This window comes from Maniola jurtina, chromosome 24 (assembly GCF_905333055.1).
Source record: "Maniola jurtina chromosome 24, ilManJurt1.1, whole genome shotgun sequence".
Classification (NCBI taxonomy): domain Eukaryota; kingdom Metazoa; phylum Arthropoda; class Insecta; order Lepidoptera; family Nymphalidae; genus Maniola; species Maniola jurtina.
The window spans coordinates 6076371-6094095 of record NC_060052.1 but is presented as its reverse complement, the minus strand read 5'-3'; the positions used below and the strand labels follow the sequence as shown (position 1 = coordinate 6094095).

General features: G+C 38.4%; 1 protein-coding gene across 4 annotated transcripts in view; it reads right to left on the bottom strand.

Moving 5' to 3' along the window:
* LOC123877717 (glycerol-3-phosphate acyltransferase 1, mitochondrial) overlaps positions 1–17725 on the bottom strand; it is a 64602-nt gene that overhangs the window by 16422 nt on the left and 30455 nt on the right. For 2 of the 4 annotated variants that reach the window (XM_045924571.1, XM_045924572.1), the window contains exons 1-3: positions 16255–16988; positions 11450–11591; positions 9440–9553 (exon numbers count right to left, since the gene is read on the bottom strand). In XM_045924571.1, coding sequence (XP_045780527.1) covers positions 9440–9553; positions 11450–11591; positions 16255–16364 — 366 coding nt within the window. In that variant the 5' untranslated portion in view covers positions 16365–16988. Of the gene's footprint in view, positions 1–9439; positions 9554–11449; positions 11592–16254; positions 16989–17725 lie in introns of those variants that run through there. The other 2 variants (XM_045924573.1, XM_045924574.1) reach the window with 2 other exon arrangements.

The window sequence follows — 17725 nt, the reverse complement described above, 5'->3', positions numbered from 1 at the left end:
GCCAAGAAACCACACTTCCATCTTTTATACCCTCCGAGCTGGACACCGGCGAAATTTGTATGGCGGCCATCTTTTCTTCGCCATTTTGAATTTTTTTTCATTTTTTTGGCAATTGGATGACGTCATGAATGACATTTGCTCGAGCACCCCCCACCTATCTTCAATACCTTAAGCGGGCCCTTCACCCGTCTCCGATATCCTCAATCATCAGCTCTCTCCATAATTTTGGCTTACTAAGTTTTTGTTTTCTATATAACACCATCAGTGAAAAAAAAATTTTTCATACAAAATTTTACAGCAGTTTCTTAGTTGAAAATCTCGAAAATCTCCGCAAAAGTGGCAACACCGGTTGCATATTTCTATACTGCCAGCCGAGATACACAATCGATTCATACATATTGACTTTCCAAAATGTTGCCAACTGCCTCAAAAACGTGATCAAAATTTCGAAAAATGAAAAAAAATACAAAATGGCCGCCAACTCGTTTCACAGAAAGATTTTACACGGTTTCATAATTTTCCTATTAACTACAGGATATACCGCGCCCGATGACGTTTCAATCTTTCCTCTCGCTCGCACCCACGCGAAAGGGGATACCGTGAAAAAGACCGTGTCGAAAATCACTTTTACTTTGATAAATTCCAGTGTTGCCAGTCTCCGGTGACAAAAATACCCAAATGTCATTTGTACGAGCAAAACACGTAATCACTCATACTTGAATTTTGCTAAAAGTCCGTATTTCGATTTTTTACAATTTCCCGAAAATCTCAAAATTTCCCGAAAAATGGGGTAATTTTTTTCCTCCGATCTACACCTCGAGCCTATACGTACAATCGCTTGATAGAAGCCGAATCGCTCCGATGTTGCCAACTTTGAGATATATAACTTTTAAAATTGCATTATTTCGTACTTCGAACAAAACGGCCGCCATGACAGCCGCCATCTTGAATTTTTTAAAACCACTCCCGTTCTGTCAAAATACAGGATAATCGTGGGCGAAACACGAAAAAATAGTTATCCTCGACTACCCCGTCTTGGATCTGTGGCGCCGCGGTTCGGGGTCGAAAATTCAAAATTTTCAAAACGCTACGGTTCGGCCGCCATCTTGTTTTTCCAATTTTTTTCACATTTTCTATTAACCGTTTACTATTTTCTTTAAAGATTGTAAAATTCCATGAAATCGGTTGTAAAACAACGGAGCTGCAAAAATCACGTCGGCCGCCATCTTGTTTTTCCGAAATGTCATAATTTTTCCCCAGAGGGTTCCCGAATCCAAACACATCTCCCCTACATCACCATATCATTTTCCGTCTCCTTCTAGGAGAACAATTATGTCAATGAGTGAGTGAGTGAGTGGTAATTGAGCTATATATAGTATAACTAGTGTTTTGCTCGGTGCGCGAGCTGCTAAAGCAGCTCACGTGACGTGGTTATGTTAACTTTATTATATTTAACCAAATTTATTTATTAAAGATACACAATTCACCACAAAAACCCACAAAACGACACCCATATCAATTTTTTTCTTAAAAAGTGCATGTCCGCCATCTTGGATTTCAAAATAAATGTCGTTATCAAAATCAGCACGCCGGAAAACTCTGAAAACGACATCCATATCATTTTTTGTAAAAACGGGGTAGTTGAGGTTAATAAAGTAGGGTGCGTGGGTGCGCGGACCACTAAAGTGGTCCGCGAGCATGCAGAGTTTGTTCCACCGAGTAGACCTTCGGATCCTGATCATCTTTTGCCGAGAAACCAGTCTTCCATCTTTTATACCCTCCGAGATAGACACCGACGAAGTTTGTGTGGCGGCCATCTTGTTTTTCCAAATTTTTCCACTATTTCCATTAATCGTTTACTACTTTCTTCCAAGATTGCGAGTTTCAACGAAATCGGTCGAAAAACAATAGAGTTGCAAAAATCATATAGGCCGCCATCTTGTTTTTCTGAAATATCATAATTTTCCCCTACTCATATTGCGCATCCGAACATATCTCCCATACATCAATGTATCGTTTTCTGTCTCTTTCTAGGAGAATGAGGCATTCAATATTCGCCATACAAAATGTATGGAAAAAAAAATTCCGCCATTTTGGATTTTTTTTCTATTCATCGAGTAGACCTTCGGATCCTGATCATCTCTTGCCAAGAAACCTCACTTCCATCTTTTATACCCTCCGAGCTGGACACCAGCGAAATTTGTATGGCGGCCATCTTTTCTTCGCCATTTTGAATTTTTTTTCAGCTTTTTGGCAATTGGTTGACGTCATGAATGACATTTGCTCGAGCACCCCCCACCTATCTTCAATACCTTAAGCGGGCCCTCCACGCGTCTCCGAAACCCTCAATCATCAGCTCTCTCCATAATTTTGGCTTACTAACTTTTTGTTTTCTATACGACACCATCAGTGAAAAAAAAAATTTTCATACAAAATTTTACAGGAGTTTCTTAGTTGAAAATCTCGAAAATCTCCCCAAAACTGGCAACACCGGTTGCATATCTCTATACTGCCAGCCGAGATACACAATCGATTCATACATATTGACTTTCCAAAATGTTGCCAACTGCCTCAAAAACTTGATCAAAATTTCGAAAAGTTAAAAAAAATACAAAATGGCCGCCAGCTCGTTTCACAGAAAGATTTTACACGGTTTCATAATTTTCCTATTAACTACAGGATATACCGCTCCCGATGACGTTTCAATCTTGCCTCTCGCTCGCACCCACGCGAAAGGAGATACCGTGAAAAAGACCGTGTCGAAAATCACTTTTACTTTGATAAATTCCAGTGTTGCCAGTCTCTGGTAACAAAAGTACCTAAATGTCATTTGCACGAGCAAAACACATAATCGCTCATACTCGGATTTTGCTAAAAGTGCGTATTTCGATTTTTTACAATTTCCCGAAAATCTTGAAATTTCCCTAAAAATTGGGTAATTTTTTTCCTGCAAACTATACCTCGAGCCTGTACGTACAATCGCTTCATAGAAGCCGAATCGCTCTGATGTTGCCAACTTTGAGATATTTGAATTTTAAAATTGCGTTTTTTCGTACCTGTAACATAATGGTTGCCACGACAGCCGCCATCTTGAATTTTTAAAAACCACTCCCGTTCTGTCAAAATACAGGATAATCGTGGGCGAAACCAGAAAAAATAATTATCCTCGATTACCCCGTCTCGGATCTGTGGCGCTGCGGTTAGGGGTCGAAAAATGAAAATTTTGAAAACGCTCCATCTCGGCCGCCATTTTGTTTTTCCAATTTTTTCTACATTTTCTGGTAACCGTTTACTACTTTCTACAAAGTTTGCAAAATTCAAAAAAATCGGTTGGAAAAGAACGGAGCTGCAAAAATCACCTCGGCCGCCATCTTGTTTTTCCGAAATGTCATAATTTTTCCCCAGAGGACTCCCGAATCCGACCACATCTCCCCTACATCATTATATCATTTTCCGTCTCTTTCTAGGAGAACAATTATGTCAATGAGTCAGTCAGTGAGTGGTAATCGAGCTATATATAGTATAATATAGTATGGATAGTATGGATTAAGCTATTGGTTCCTTGTATATCATGGACTTCCGCAAAGTAACGCCTGTTTCTATACAACCTATAGCGACAGCGAATATCGCGTAAGTATATCCGAACAGGTTTTAATGAAGGCAAGTTTTTGATAGATCTCTAATATTAACTCTATCTTTTATGTGAACTACCCCTTACGTAAATAACGTACAACCTATCAAATAAGTAGAATACTTTGTATACAAATAAAGCCTGTAAGGTTATTGACATAAGCACCACTTTCGTATGCAAATATGTGCTAACCATGTATAAACTGACCATTAGGATGTATGGCTGATCCAAGGGCATGTCACGGCCGAACGATATGTATGCTGATCTCGAATTGTAACAGAACGCCTTGGGACATATTGTTTGATTTTCTCGAGTTTTCCTTATCAATGCACTGTTTTATGATGATGGAGACACATTTTTAACATTTGTTCCATTGTAACCATAGAAATCATGATTTCTATAACTATTTGTCGGTTCCTACTCGTAGTTTCTGCTAGGCTTTTCACGGCTCAACCGCTGAACCGATTTTCATGTTTGGTACAGAGTTAGTTTATATCCTGGGGACAGGCTACTTTTTATTCCCGAAAAGCAAAAGAATATGAGTTAAGTAAAGTGAATAGTAGTGAATAGAATGGGAAACGAGGAAGCAAATCGCTTCATGCGTGTCCGTGGAGTTGTGTGAGTGGATGAAAAGGCCGTAGACATGCTAATAGATGGATGGATCGTAAAACAAATTAGATACAAGTACGATCGTACGTGACTAGCAATAGCTCCCTACTACGGATTACAGAGAAAGGCTGTACCTAACACTTGAGCCGGATATGTACCTGAATATCACCAGCGAATGTTTGCACTGGCCCTTGTTATCTGTGTCATTATGTCGGATATTGATTGATAGCTCGTTTTGCGTAGGCGGCAACGTAATTACCTCTAAGTATCGCCACACACCTGCGTAAATTGCGTCGCCAAAAGTTCAGTTTTAAACGCTTGCAATTCATATAGTACTGAATTCACGCGTTGGGAGTAACGCCGTATCTTCCGTCGGGCGATTACTTCAGTTAAAACGAATTCAATGTATTTTGTACTAGAGGATGCCCGCGACTTCGTCCCCACCTTCTTCAGTGGGGTAAGGGGATGCACTAACATCTTAGTACCTCAATTGTCAACCTCACCAGCACGTGGTGCCCCCTGTGAATCAGCGAACGAGGATATGACGACAGAAGAATGGCGGGATAGCCATTCCAAATGCGTTTTTGCGTTGCGTGAAAAGGTGTCATGCCAAACGCATAATACGACCGAAAACTCAGCCGCCGAACTTTCGGCGACGTAATTTACGCAGGTGTGTTGCGACACTAAGTAGCTACTCTCAAGTATGTTGCTCGCCTGGATATTGATGCAAGTCCAAGATTCGGGCTGCACGTGCAGCACGTCACACTGAGCATGCCCGTACTAGTAGGTAAACAATCACTATCCACATTAAAAATCGACCAAGTGCAAGTCGGCATCGCACACGAAGGGTTCCGTGCGAAATTTTTTAAATAAATTTTCAGGGCGGTCATTTCGAATTTTTTTCTAAAACCCTTAAAAATATCCGAGCTTATCCGAGCGTAAATTTGATAATTTGGCAGAATTTCAATACAAAAACTGTCATTACGCTCAATTTGTTCCTGGGTTAAACGTTACTCGATGTCGGTGAAATCAAAAGTTATAGTAGTCATTACAAAAGTACGGTTACCTTTAAAATAAGGACCAAAATAGTAGTTAAATGACATTTGACACATAAAGTTACGATGCCACAGACAGATACACAGATACACACGTTGAACTTATAACACCCCTCTTTTTGGGTTGGGGGTTAAAAATAGCACGTGATAAGTCATTTTTTACGCATTATACATACATTTTTAGTCCATTATAGACCGCATAGGGATCCCAAAGGTCGTAGAGGTTGTTTACTCGAGTTCTGAATTACTGTGATTAGTATCTCCAGTGATACCAGCACTAATTGATAATGATTTAGGCGATTAATGACTTGAGCTGTCAATGACCTCCTTTAACCTTAGGAAAATCTAGCTACTCATGATCGTGTCGATTAAGACATTATCGATTATTATTTATAGGTAATTATCGATCATAATTAGCTAGGTGCATAACATCGATAAAAAGATTGTATCCTTTATGTAATTATGTTTTGGTGATCTACAATTTGTATAAAATGAGTCACTTTTTAGGGTTCCGTACGGGAAAAGTGCCAACAGGATCCTATCAATAAGACTCCGCTGTCCGTCCGTCTGTCTGTCAGTGGGCTCTATATCGTGAACCATAATAGGGTGGAGACCTGAAATTGTCACAAAATATGTATTTCTTTTTTTATTGCCGCTATAACAAGAAATACTAAAAAAATTCAACTGACGTCATGAAAATTAAAAAAATTAATAGAAAGTATTAAGTACCTACTACTTGTACGATGGTACGGAACCCTTCGTGTGGAGGTCTGACTCGCACTTGACCGGTTTTTTAGGATATTACTGGCCCTGACTATGTTACTGTTTGTAAACGAAGGTGAAAACTGCATTGAAATTCACTAAGAAGTTTTGAAGTTATGAGCACACAAACAAACGTGGATTGCTTCTTTGTTTCATATATATATTATACAATTTTATTTAGAGAAGAACGTCACTGTAGTGTTAACGCTGATAATACGGTCGTCGTGTCCTTCAACCAACCAGTAGTTTCAACATTTCGGATCAATACAAAGAAATAGGTATCTAGGTGGGTATCTTTTGTTTCAGCTTTCAAAACAAAAGATTGCATTGACTCGGCCATACAATACAGTATCAACTGTCAATAAAGTACATTATTTCCTCGGATTAATAATACGAATATGTTGTAAAGTAGACTATTAACACATACACGCGAAATTGAATAAAGACAATAAAAGTGCATTGCCATGTACGCTTCAAGTATTGGTACGTTGGGCTTATTCAGTTTATTCGCCCCAAAAACATCCTAACCCCCCCGTCCACACACTGCCCGTGCGGCATGGGAAGGAGCGAGGAACGGAGGCAGAGACTTAGGTTGAAATCTATAAAGCGTACTTTGTCTTTGCTTAGACTTAAGTTTCAGTTAAAACGAGACAGATTTATGCTAGCAGTTTAACGCTGTCTCGTTTTAACAGTGTCTTAAGTCTGAGCAAAGTCCAAGTGCGCTCTATAGATCTCAGCCTTAGTGTGGCCGCGTTACTCGCACGCTCCTCGTTCATGCCCATCGCTGCCTATTTTGTCGGTAAGTATGCAATAGCCACAGTTTCGACGTCCATCGAGTTGCAAAGGCAAGCGACCTAGTGCGGCAGCGTCCGTCGCGATTAATTGCGAGTAAGTAGTATGTGGACGGGAGGTAAGGTGTATGCTGTATACTACGAAACATGTGTCCGTTTGTCCACCCCGGACTAAAAATAACAAACAAATTGCCGTCCGTGGTGGATGACAGGCAAATGTTTCCACGTATACACCCTAGGGTTGCTGTTATAGGGTGGATGAACGGAATAAGTGGGACTTTGTTTACTTTTTCGTACTACGAAGAACGATAGGTATAGATATATAGGCATTTTATATAATGATCAAGACATTCATAAAATTGAAACCACGATAAATGACAAAAATTATCATTTTTTAAATCTCACTTTTTAATTCTCGGTAATTTGTATTTATTATCAAGTGTCAACACTTGTAGTATAATGATAATAATTGTGTAACATATAAGTGCCTATTTAATTGCAAATTACGAAAGTGGGTTAAACATTCGCACTTTTAGTGATTTTAATCGTGGAAGAACGTGTTACCACTGAAATATAATGTCAAACGAATTTGTAGTGTTATAGTCCAGTCATTTGGTGCTCAAAAAAGGGCAAGGAGGGTACCCTTTGAGTTGGATCTCGTTTAATAAGTATTTAAATTATCATGAGTTTTTAACAGTTTTTCAATATAAATAATAATCGACCAAAATAGTCAGGAGTTAATTTGGTACACATGAAGAAGTCAAACTCAAAAATAATTGTATTTTTTGTGGTTTTGGTTTGTATAACCGAACATTGTTTATGTGAGAAAAATTTGTAGTTTCCGGTATTATTTTTTGCTTGGTCCGCAAAACATTTTAATATCTTGTTAGTCGTTAAAATACGTTGGCCTATTGATGCTTCGACGTTTGAACAATAATGTACTTAAAACACGTGACGAGTTCATGCTTCCTTCAAGAGATAAAGGAGACAAAGTTCTAGTGGGACTGCGCAGTAAGGTTAGCGATAAAATTGAAATATGCATTGTGCTGAGTCGATATTCGATACAAAGAAACGGACAAAGAATTGTGAAAACGATGCGCGATGTTTTAAAATATTCAGTACCCATAACTACCCATATTAGAAATGCGAATGTGTGTTTATTTGTTATTACTCCATACTAATATTATAAATGCGAAACTGTGTCTGTCTGTCCGTCTGCTACGTTTTTAATGAAATTTGGTACAGACTTGGAATACTCCCCGGAGAAAGGACATAGGCTAGTTTTTATCCCGGAAAATCAAAGAGTTCCTACGGGATTTAAGAAAACCGAAATCCACGCGGGCGAAGCCGCGGGTATCCCTCTAGTGTCTTATATTTAAATTGAGAACCTCCGTCGTAGCAAAAAGGAAGGGTTATAATTTTAGTTTGGAAGTCGTTTAAAAAATGACACATGATTTTTTTTGACAGTCCACTGAGGTCAGGAAGAAGAAAAGCCCAATTGCCATAGAATAGGCCCAGGACATTCAATGATGACGTCAAAATAAAACTAACATGGCGGATATTGAACGCACGCTATGTTATACCTACAACTACATATTAAATACCAAAAACAAGAATAAAATCAATATTTAAGGTGACCTTTATACGTCTCGGATACAACTCAAAATGTGACTTCCACAGTTAGCACAACTGGTTTTATTTACTGCGGCCATTAATATTCAACCGGCCTTGACCGTGGCATGTCTTACCCGTGAAAACGTATATTAAAACGAGTAATTAGGAATAATTTTTTTTATTATTTTACTTATCATCTTTTAGGTTACTTTTTTCCCCGGAAAATCAAAGAGTTCCCGCGGGATCATAAACTTATTGACTATAACTTTATGGTATAACTTTATGATATGTCGCGAGTATCAGTATCGTCTAGTTGGAGAATCAGGACGTTTTGGCAGTTCGCGTTATTTCATTTATCCCCGCTGAAAATTCTTTCGTAGGGTAGATATTCGGAAACGCGAGTTCATCTTATTACCCCCTACACGGGATGGATAGTCGGAATTCGTATCTTAGTACCCTATTACTGTTATTCTTAGTGAGCCTATGTCTAAATGGGCCTGATAACCCTACCCATGACTTCAGTTTTAATGAACTGATGTCTTGGGTTGGACAAAAGGTCCAAAGGCTTGATGTCCCGGGAACCCCTATTTGATTTACTAACTTGTTAAGTCCGTACGTAGTTAGAGTTCTTTTTAGAATAGAATAGAATAGATTTTTATTCAAGTAGACTTTTACAAGTGCTTTTTTTAGGTAGGCGAATTAATATGGGTTCCCACTAACTTGTAGTTGGGTAAGACTGAAGACCGTGTGGGTTTGCACGCTCCTTGAAAGAACTAAGGTTGAGATCTGTAGATCGTACTTCATCTTTGCTCAAGACTTAAGACACTGTTAAAATGAGACAGCGTTATACCGCTTCCATAGATCTGTCTCGTTTTAACTGAAACATAAGTCTAAGCAAAGGCAAAGTGCGCTCTATAGATTTCAACCTTAGTCCAGGAATGAATGCAAATGAGCTGGTCATTATATCAAAAACTCACCCTGGATAAAGGTGCACACCTGGAGCATGCCAGTCCAGCTGGCGGTCGGGTCTCGGGCTGCGGCGTCGGCACTTGAGGCTCTTCCTTCAGTCGATACAGCGACGATGTTCGGGACTGTTGACAAATCAGTAAATGCTAGAGAAAATTATAAGCGACGAAGTTGTAACAACTTTAACCACTTTTAAAAATGTTAATAACAAGTGTTAATTAAAAATTTACAACACCCCCGACAAGTGAAGGTTACAGTAACTAGAAAAGACTGATAACTTTCAAACGGCTGAACCGATTTTCTTGGACTATTCCGCGCTTACGATCCAAAGTATCTGAGTTTTCCAAAACATCATTTTCAAATAAATAATTATGTATTTAGGCAACGTCCATCTTGACATTTGTCAATTGACATAATATTATGAACCTAACGGTTATCTAACCTTCTTTTCTACAAGAAAACTAGAAAAGAGCTGATAACTCTTAAACGGCTGAACGAATTTTTTTGGATTATAGCTAAGAACACTCTCGATCAAGCCACCTTTCAAACAAAAAAAAAGTAAATTAAAATCGGTTCATTCGTTTAGGCGCTACGATGCCACAGACAGATACACAGATACACAGATACACACGTCAAACTTATAACACCCCTCTTTTTGGGTCGGGGGTTAAAAATATATATATTTTGGAATAGTAGTCATATTAATTGACGGCAATGGCATAGTTAGTAAGTTTATAGTGATCGGACTGCTATGGAAAGAGCTGCACTTGGAATTTCTTTGTGGGATAAACTTCAAAACGAAGTGATACAGAAAAGAACTAAGTGCGAAGTAGCTCACAAGGCTAGCATTTTGAAGTTGAAGTGGGCTGGTCACGTGTGCCGAGGACCGATAAACGAAAAGTCCTGGAGTAAAGAGAGGGAGTTGGCAAACGGAGCGTAGGTAGAGCCTAGCACCAAGATATTGGAAGAGTAGGTACATATAGCATGATTGGATGATAGAGTAGGCATTAGCGAGCGTAGCGATACGTATTTTTAACCCCCGACCCAAAAAGAGTGGTGTTATAAGTTTGACCTGTGTATCTGTGTATCTGTCTGTGGCATCGTAGCTGCTAATCTAATGAACCGAATTTAATTTAGTTTTTTTTTTGTTTGAAAGGTGGCTTGATCGAGAGTGTTCTTAGCTATAATCCAACAAAATCGCTTCAGTCGTTTGAAAGTTATCAGCTCTTTTCTAGTTACTGTAACCTTAACTTGTCGGGGGTGTTATAAATTTTTAATTTACACTTGTTAAGCAATCGTGTGGTAGCGTATGTAAGCGACATTATAAAAGGTGTCATTGGAATTTTGCAATTGAAACTTGGCGTGTGCAATATCCACCGTTGCGACTTGCGACAGACTTCCTGCGAAGTCCCGGACCATACCTACCAATCAATGTGTACGACTTCAATGAACCATAGTTTATAGCCGTTTTCCACAACTTCATTCGTGTGGATTTATGATTCTTAGAGATCCCGCCGGAATTTTTCAAATTTTTTGCTTGTTCCGCTAGAGTAGGTAGGTAATCAAGGAATATTTCTTTCTCTACAAGGAACCAAAAGTTTAATTGGCTATAATCCGCCAAACTTTTTCCTTGATGCTTTTGGTTCCTTGTATATCATGGACTTCGGCAAAATAACGCCTGCTTCTATACTATATTTCTTTCTTTCAAATATCTAGGCAGTTTAAGTTATGCGTAGTCGATCAGTCACGGTACTGTTTTATATGTATTTCATATGTGTTTTATATGTATCTCATAGCATACGACAGCAATCTTAGCCATGATACGTACCATTAGTAGACATAAAATTATTTCATCTTCGACGACAGTCCTCTGTGCGCTGAAGTCGCGACCGCACCATCTGGCGTTGTGCCTCCGGCGCGCGCGCACCGCCTGCCGCAGCGAGCTGGAGTCACGTTCGCACCATCCTCCCACCCGCTCCCCCACCACTTCCAGCATATCAAGAAGAAGAAGAATATCTCACCGCATACTCAGCGTCCAGCTTGGCATAGACATCAGCATTGTGCCTCCGGCGCGCGCGCACCGCCTGCCGCAGCGAGCTGGAGTCACGTCCGCACCATCCTCCCACCCGCTCCCCCACCACTTCCAGCATATCAGCTACACGGCTGAAACAATGGAAAACGTTTGTTTATTATAAAGAAAATCGCGGTTTAAGAACATCCGGAAATATAACGTCCTCCATTAACGGACCTGTCCGTCAACGGAGAAACATTGGCTTCATCTTCTAGCATAGCTAGCTACAGAGAACTTAGAAAGGACTTTGAGAAACATGCAAAATCATAATCTTGTAGATTCAGACATTTGAGGTGCACGTTTTAAGTCAGTTCACTAAGTTTCTCCTTTTATACGTGTGGATCATATATTATCTGCACATTTGTTATTTCTCACTTTATGCTTTTTAAACTCAGTGCTAATAGGCACTTTACAAGATAATAAATAGGTACATAGTTATTTACACTATAAACAAACAGTATGATACTTATGTTTAACAACTGTAAACTATAAAATATATATCTAAGTAGGAAATGTTACATAACACTAACAGTTCATAGGCCATGGACTAAACATATCAGCAATAGCACATTATGATAAGAGTATTAAGCAGGTTATTACAAACGAGTTGACGTTTGCAAGTCCGAGCCGCAGGCAAGGTTTTACCACCGGTCACGAGTTTGTAACCTAATAACCTTAACACCCATGTCTCACATGGTTCTTCAAAATTCAATTTCGTTTGTAATAAAACAGGTGTACAAACTAGAATACGAAAAGTAAACCATTTCTCGCACACCTGTTGAGATATTGGCGTGGCGGTAAAGGACCATTTATTACGAAATTTGCGACTCATTTAAAATACCAAGCGTAATTAATTTCATTTTATTACCCACGACTTCGTCCGCGAGGATTTAGGTTTTTAAAATTCCCGTGTGGACTCTTTGATTTTCCAGGAAAAAAAGTTGCCTATGTCAAATTCTGGGATGAAAGCTAACTCTATACCAAATTATAAATCGGTTAAATGGAATGGCCCTTAAGAAACCCGTGGGAACTCTTTGATTTTCCGGGATAAAAGTAGACTATGTGACATAGGATACTTTTATCCCGGAAAATCAAAGAGTTTCCACGGGATTTATGTCCATCATCGGGATGTAAGCTAACTCTGTATCAAATTTCATTTAAAAAAATTGGGTTTAACTGTTGAGCCGTGAAAAGCTAGCAGATAGACAGACAGACACACTTTCGCATTTATAATTTTAAGTATGGAAGTAAGGATTTCATCACTACATATATTGAATCACTCACATTTAAAATAGCTAACAAAAAATTCAAAGCAAAGGTAATCGGGCATAATTGACCCGCTTTTCCAAAAGTGGCGGAATGAACCGAAACAGTTTTAAATTAAGAACAATATTGTAACATTTCATTACATATAAATATTTGATTCAAAATCGATGGAGAAAAAGTGGTTCAATATTGAAAAGAGTATAAATCAATAGTTTTTTTTTTCAATTAACAAAAACTGTTTCAATTTTTTCGTGATTCCCATGACCCATAACAACGCGACCTATGTCAGTGTAGACCGGAGCCGTATTTGAACACATACTGTTAATTCGCTTGGGTCCGCCGCTGCGGGTTTGATTTCCATGCTAAAGTGCCCGTTTACCTTTCGTTTATATTCTAACTACGCACATTATTTTTATTACACATCAATACACTCTAAGGCTGGCTCTACGTTCTAGTTTTTGGGGTTCCGTACGTCAAAAGTAAAAAAGGTGACCTTAAGGATCACTTTATTGCTTATCTATCGTGTCTGTTGATTTGGGGGAATTAAAACCTATAAGGGAACTTTCCGTTGATCTAGAATCATAAAATTTGGCAGGTGGCAATGTACTGGCTTCTAGCACAAGTAAAGTAAATCCCACCAAAAACATTTCATGTAAAAAGGTTGCCAAGACTCACAAGTTCATAATGCTTTCACTGTTAAAAAGTTATGAGATCTCTAGTAGAGCCAAGCCCCTAGCTGAGCTTAGAATTGCGCTGCCCATGGGACCTATCCCAAGTCCAAAGTATATAGCTCTTAAATGCTCTTGAGTATATCACATTTATAACAATAAAGAACAAATAACTCTACTTACAAGCTCTGATTTTACAAACCCTAAATCTTGGTTAAAAAAGTACGGCTTGGCCGTTTAATGTTCGTGGAACTTTTATCTGATATGACATTTAAGCCCGGAATCGCTTGTGCGACAATCATGAAGTATAATACAAATTAGTAATTGTCGAACAAACTATTCCTTATGACCTTAATATAATATGTTATGTCATGTAATAGTTTCACGAACATTAAACGGCCAAGCCGTACTTTTTTAACCAAGATTTAGGGTTTGTAAAATCAGAGCTTGTAAGTAGAGTTATTTGTTCTTTATTGTTATAAATGTGATATACTCAAGAGCATTTAAGAGCTATATACTTTGGACTTGGGATAGGTCCCATGGGCAGCGCAATTCTAAGCTCAGCTAGGGGCTTGGCTCTACTAGAGATCTCATAACTTTTTAACAGTGAAAGCATTATGAACTTGTGAGTCTTGGCAACCTTTTTACATGAAATGTTTTTGGTGGGATTTCATTTCTTTTTGGCAGGTGCCCTAGATTTTTTTTGGATCTATTTTTTGTAGGTACCTACATCATTTTCATGGCCCGCTCTCTATCGTTACCTCTTTTTTTAAAAGCTTTTATTCCACTTGCAATGTATGTAACTATGTTTGTTTGGGTGGAATCTTGCAACTCAATTTTAAAGCAGATATATCAAATTTCAGTCTTTTAGGACTTCAGGAAACACATTTTTTAAATGTACAGACTGGGTAAAGTTTATTTTCCTGTTGTTTGAATGAAATCCCTAGCCTACATACCAAATTTCAGTCTTCTAGGACTTAGGGAAGTACTTTAGAACTTTTGACTAGAGGGGTTTTGAATGGCAATAAATCTGAAACCATAACAGGTAGACAATTGATACTTGGTACGTTTGATAAGTCTGTCAAGGACATATTATCCTGAAAATATCAGCATTCTAGCGATAGACTTTACAAATAATTTGCTTCCCCCATACGTGGGAGTGGAGGGGGAAAATTTTGAATTTCTTAATTTTCCTGTAGTTTGTATGCAATTTCTAGTGTACACACCAAATTTAAGTCTTCTAGGACTTCGGGAAGTACCCTAGAATTACAGACTAGAAGTTTTGACTGTCAATAAATCTGAAACTATAAAAGCTAGACAATTGATACTCAATGCGTTTAATAAATCTGCCAAGGACATCTTATCCTGAAAATATCAGCATTCTAGCGATAGAATTTACAGATTTGCTTCACCCATAAGAGGCGTAGAGGGGGGGCATTTCCAATTTCTTAATTTTCCTGTAGTTTGTAGTCAATTTCTAGTCTACATACCAAATTTCAGTCTTCTAGGACTTCGGGAAGTACCTTAGAGGTTTTGAGTAGAGGTTTTGATGATCATCAGTGAGGGACGAAATCGGCGTATTTTAGGTATCAATAAATCTGTAACCATAAAAGCTAGATATTTGATACTTGGTATATTTGGTAAATTTGCTGAGGACACCTTATACTGAAAATTTCAGCTTTCTAGCGTCATCCAGACCGAAGTTATGACGGGTCGAAAATACGGCGAAACACTTCGAGAAAAAGGTACGTAGCGCCCCGGCCGCCGTTTGGCTCGTCTTGGCGGGGGCACTGCCGTGCCCCCTGAAATACGCAAATCGTGAATTAATGCTAATGTTACAAAAAATAATTAATAATTGGTCTCTACGATCATAAATAATTAATAACTTTACTAAGGGCTGATTCATGATGTTATTTGACGATTGAAAAATCGAGCCTTGATCACGTCAAGCGATTTCCGTCATTAACTTCCAGAGTTGTTCATATGTTGGAGCGATATTTAACTAGTTTCAGATTTCTTATACTATAGTACGGAACCCTTTGTGTGAGTCCGACTCGCACTTGACCGATTTTTTCAACTTTGAGGCTGTAACTTGTGCGTACCTAGTTAAGTAGTGCGTAGAGCTACACGCATCTAGATTAGGTCACAAACTAGTTTACATAGAATGATAAGATTAGTTTTTAATTTTTTTTATAGAAAATATTACAATAAAACTTAAAGATAACCTTAACTAATCACTAGATAACCTTAACAAATCATGCTCGCGTGAAATGGTACCAAGAATACTGGCTGTATTTCCACGCTGGACAGTCAGGCTGATACGTTGCTAATAAAATGAGCCAGCCATTTTTCATGTGGCAGTCGGAGCAGAAAAATATTTTTACCCGACTGCGGCAAAGCCAAAAGGAAGGGTTATGATTTTAGCAGTCTATGTATGTATGTGTGTGTGTTTGTATCCAGATTCTATGTGTTCCACCGTAGCACCTAAACTACTGAGCCGATTTTGATGAATGAGGTGTCAATCGATTCATCGTAAAGGTCCAGGTGATATAGGCTACATTTTATACGAAAAAATTGACCTAACGGATGTTACATGAAAAAAAAGTGGGGGGTCTCCAAATTTTTTTTTTAACTATTGTATCGAGTGGGGTGTCAAATGAAAGAGAAGAAAATTCTGAGTTCATAAATATAAATGTACTACAACATTAAAATATACCAAGCGACAGAAAAGCAATTTTACTATAATATTTCAGCGTTTATTAAGACGATCACAGTCGGGTTTTAGTTTTATCTTGTTACCTACGTGAAAAAGTTCACCTACCTGGAGGTAAAGAACCAGTAGAGTATGGCGGTGAAGATGGCCATCTCAGCGGCGCTGCTGGCCACCCGGACATTCTCCACCACCGTCCACACGTTCAACATCGTATCCATGGCACCAAGTCTCACATCACCAGTACCATTTAACACTCCCGAACGATCACTTTGGAACGAAATTTTGATAGACAAAATCCACCACACACTAACTCTTTCTATTTACCCTATTAACCAGTCAAACATTGATGCAGTCCCTTTAAAATATAATAGTAGATTACTTAACTGCCGATTTCAATTCCCATAAATCTAAGAATATCACGTTAATTCAAACTAATGCAGATTCTAATTCCTAACCAAAAATATTTTTGTAATTTCAGTCAAAACACCAAAGCAACGCAGTCCCTTTAAATATAAAAATCTAACAACCGAATCTAGTCTAAACTCTAAAGCTAATAATGTTCCGATACTAAAAATAAATAACGTTATTAATTCTATGCGCGATAAATATACCGATATAGAATACCGATTACCGGTACGTGTCACCGCTGTGACAGCCGAAGCTGAACTGTGCGAGCTGAACGATACGCAATAATAAAATAATTGAGCATTTAGCGAACGCGTTCGACGCTAGCGAGTACATAACACTATCAGCATCACCCTTGCAAGTGCAGAGTACTCGCGTGATAGATAAAGCGGCACTAACTCACGATATAGGCATCTACACATGAGCCAACTGCCAAAGTAGCAAATACGATAGATTTTTCCAACTCCAATGAAGTCTGACACAAAAGAGCATCATCAAAAGTAGAGTTGGAAATAGAGAATAGAATAGAATCATCACAAATACAATCAACTAAGGAATTACAATGAGATAGATCTTATAGTAAGAAAGCATAGCAAACATACAGAAAAGAAAATAAAGAAAAAGATTTCGACTATCTATTCATAGCCTGGCTATATTTAAAAAATCAGAATACACTCAAAATAACTTATTATGTACTATTAAAAGAGCTCGTTGACAGAGTAATATGCAAAGAAAATGGGAGTACAAAATAAAAATTGAACGGAATTATTGATAATTAAATTAAAGGTTGAAATCAATCAGAAAAAGTCGGCTCCCGACATAATTAGCAGCAAATTTTACAGATTTATATGGGGCTGAGTCGGGTCAATCAACCAACCGCATGAACCACAAGTCGGCTGCTGATGTTGAGATGATGGTATTGCGTTGGTGGAAATCAAAGTTGGCACATGTGTAGCTACTTTATATCAAACTATAAACAATAAACATCACCCCTGGAAGGTGCACAGTACTGGCGTGATAGATAAAACTGACACTAACTCGCTGAACTATAGCAATAATTATTACGAACGACCTAAATGATTGCCGATAAACTAATAACCGTTGCACTTTACTTGGCGTGACAGATGGTATCAGTTGGGAAGCAACAAAGGCATTATTGTCATTATATACCTGC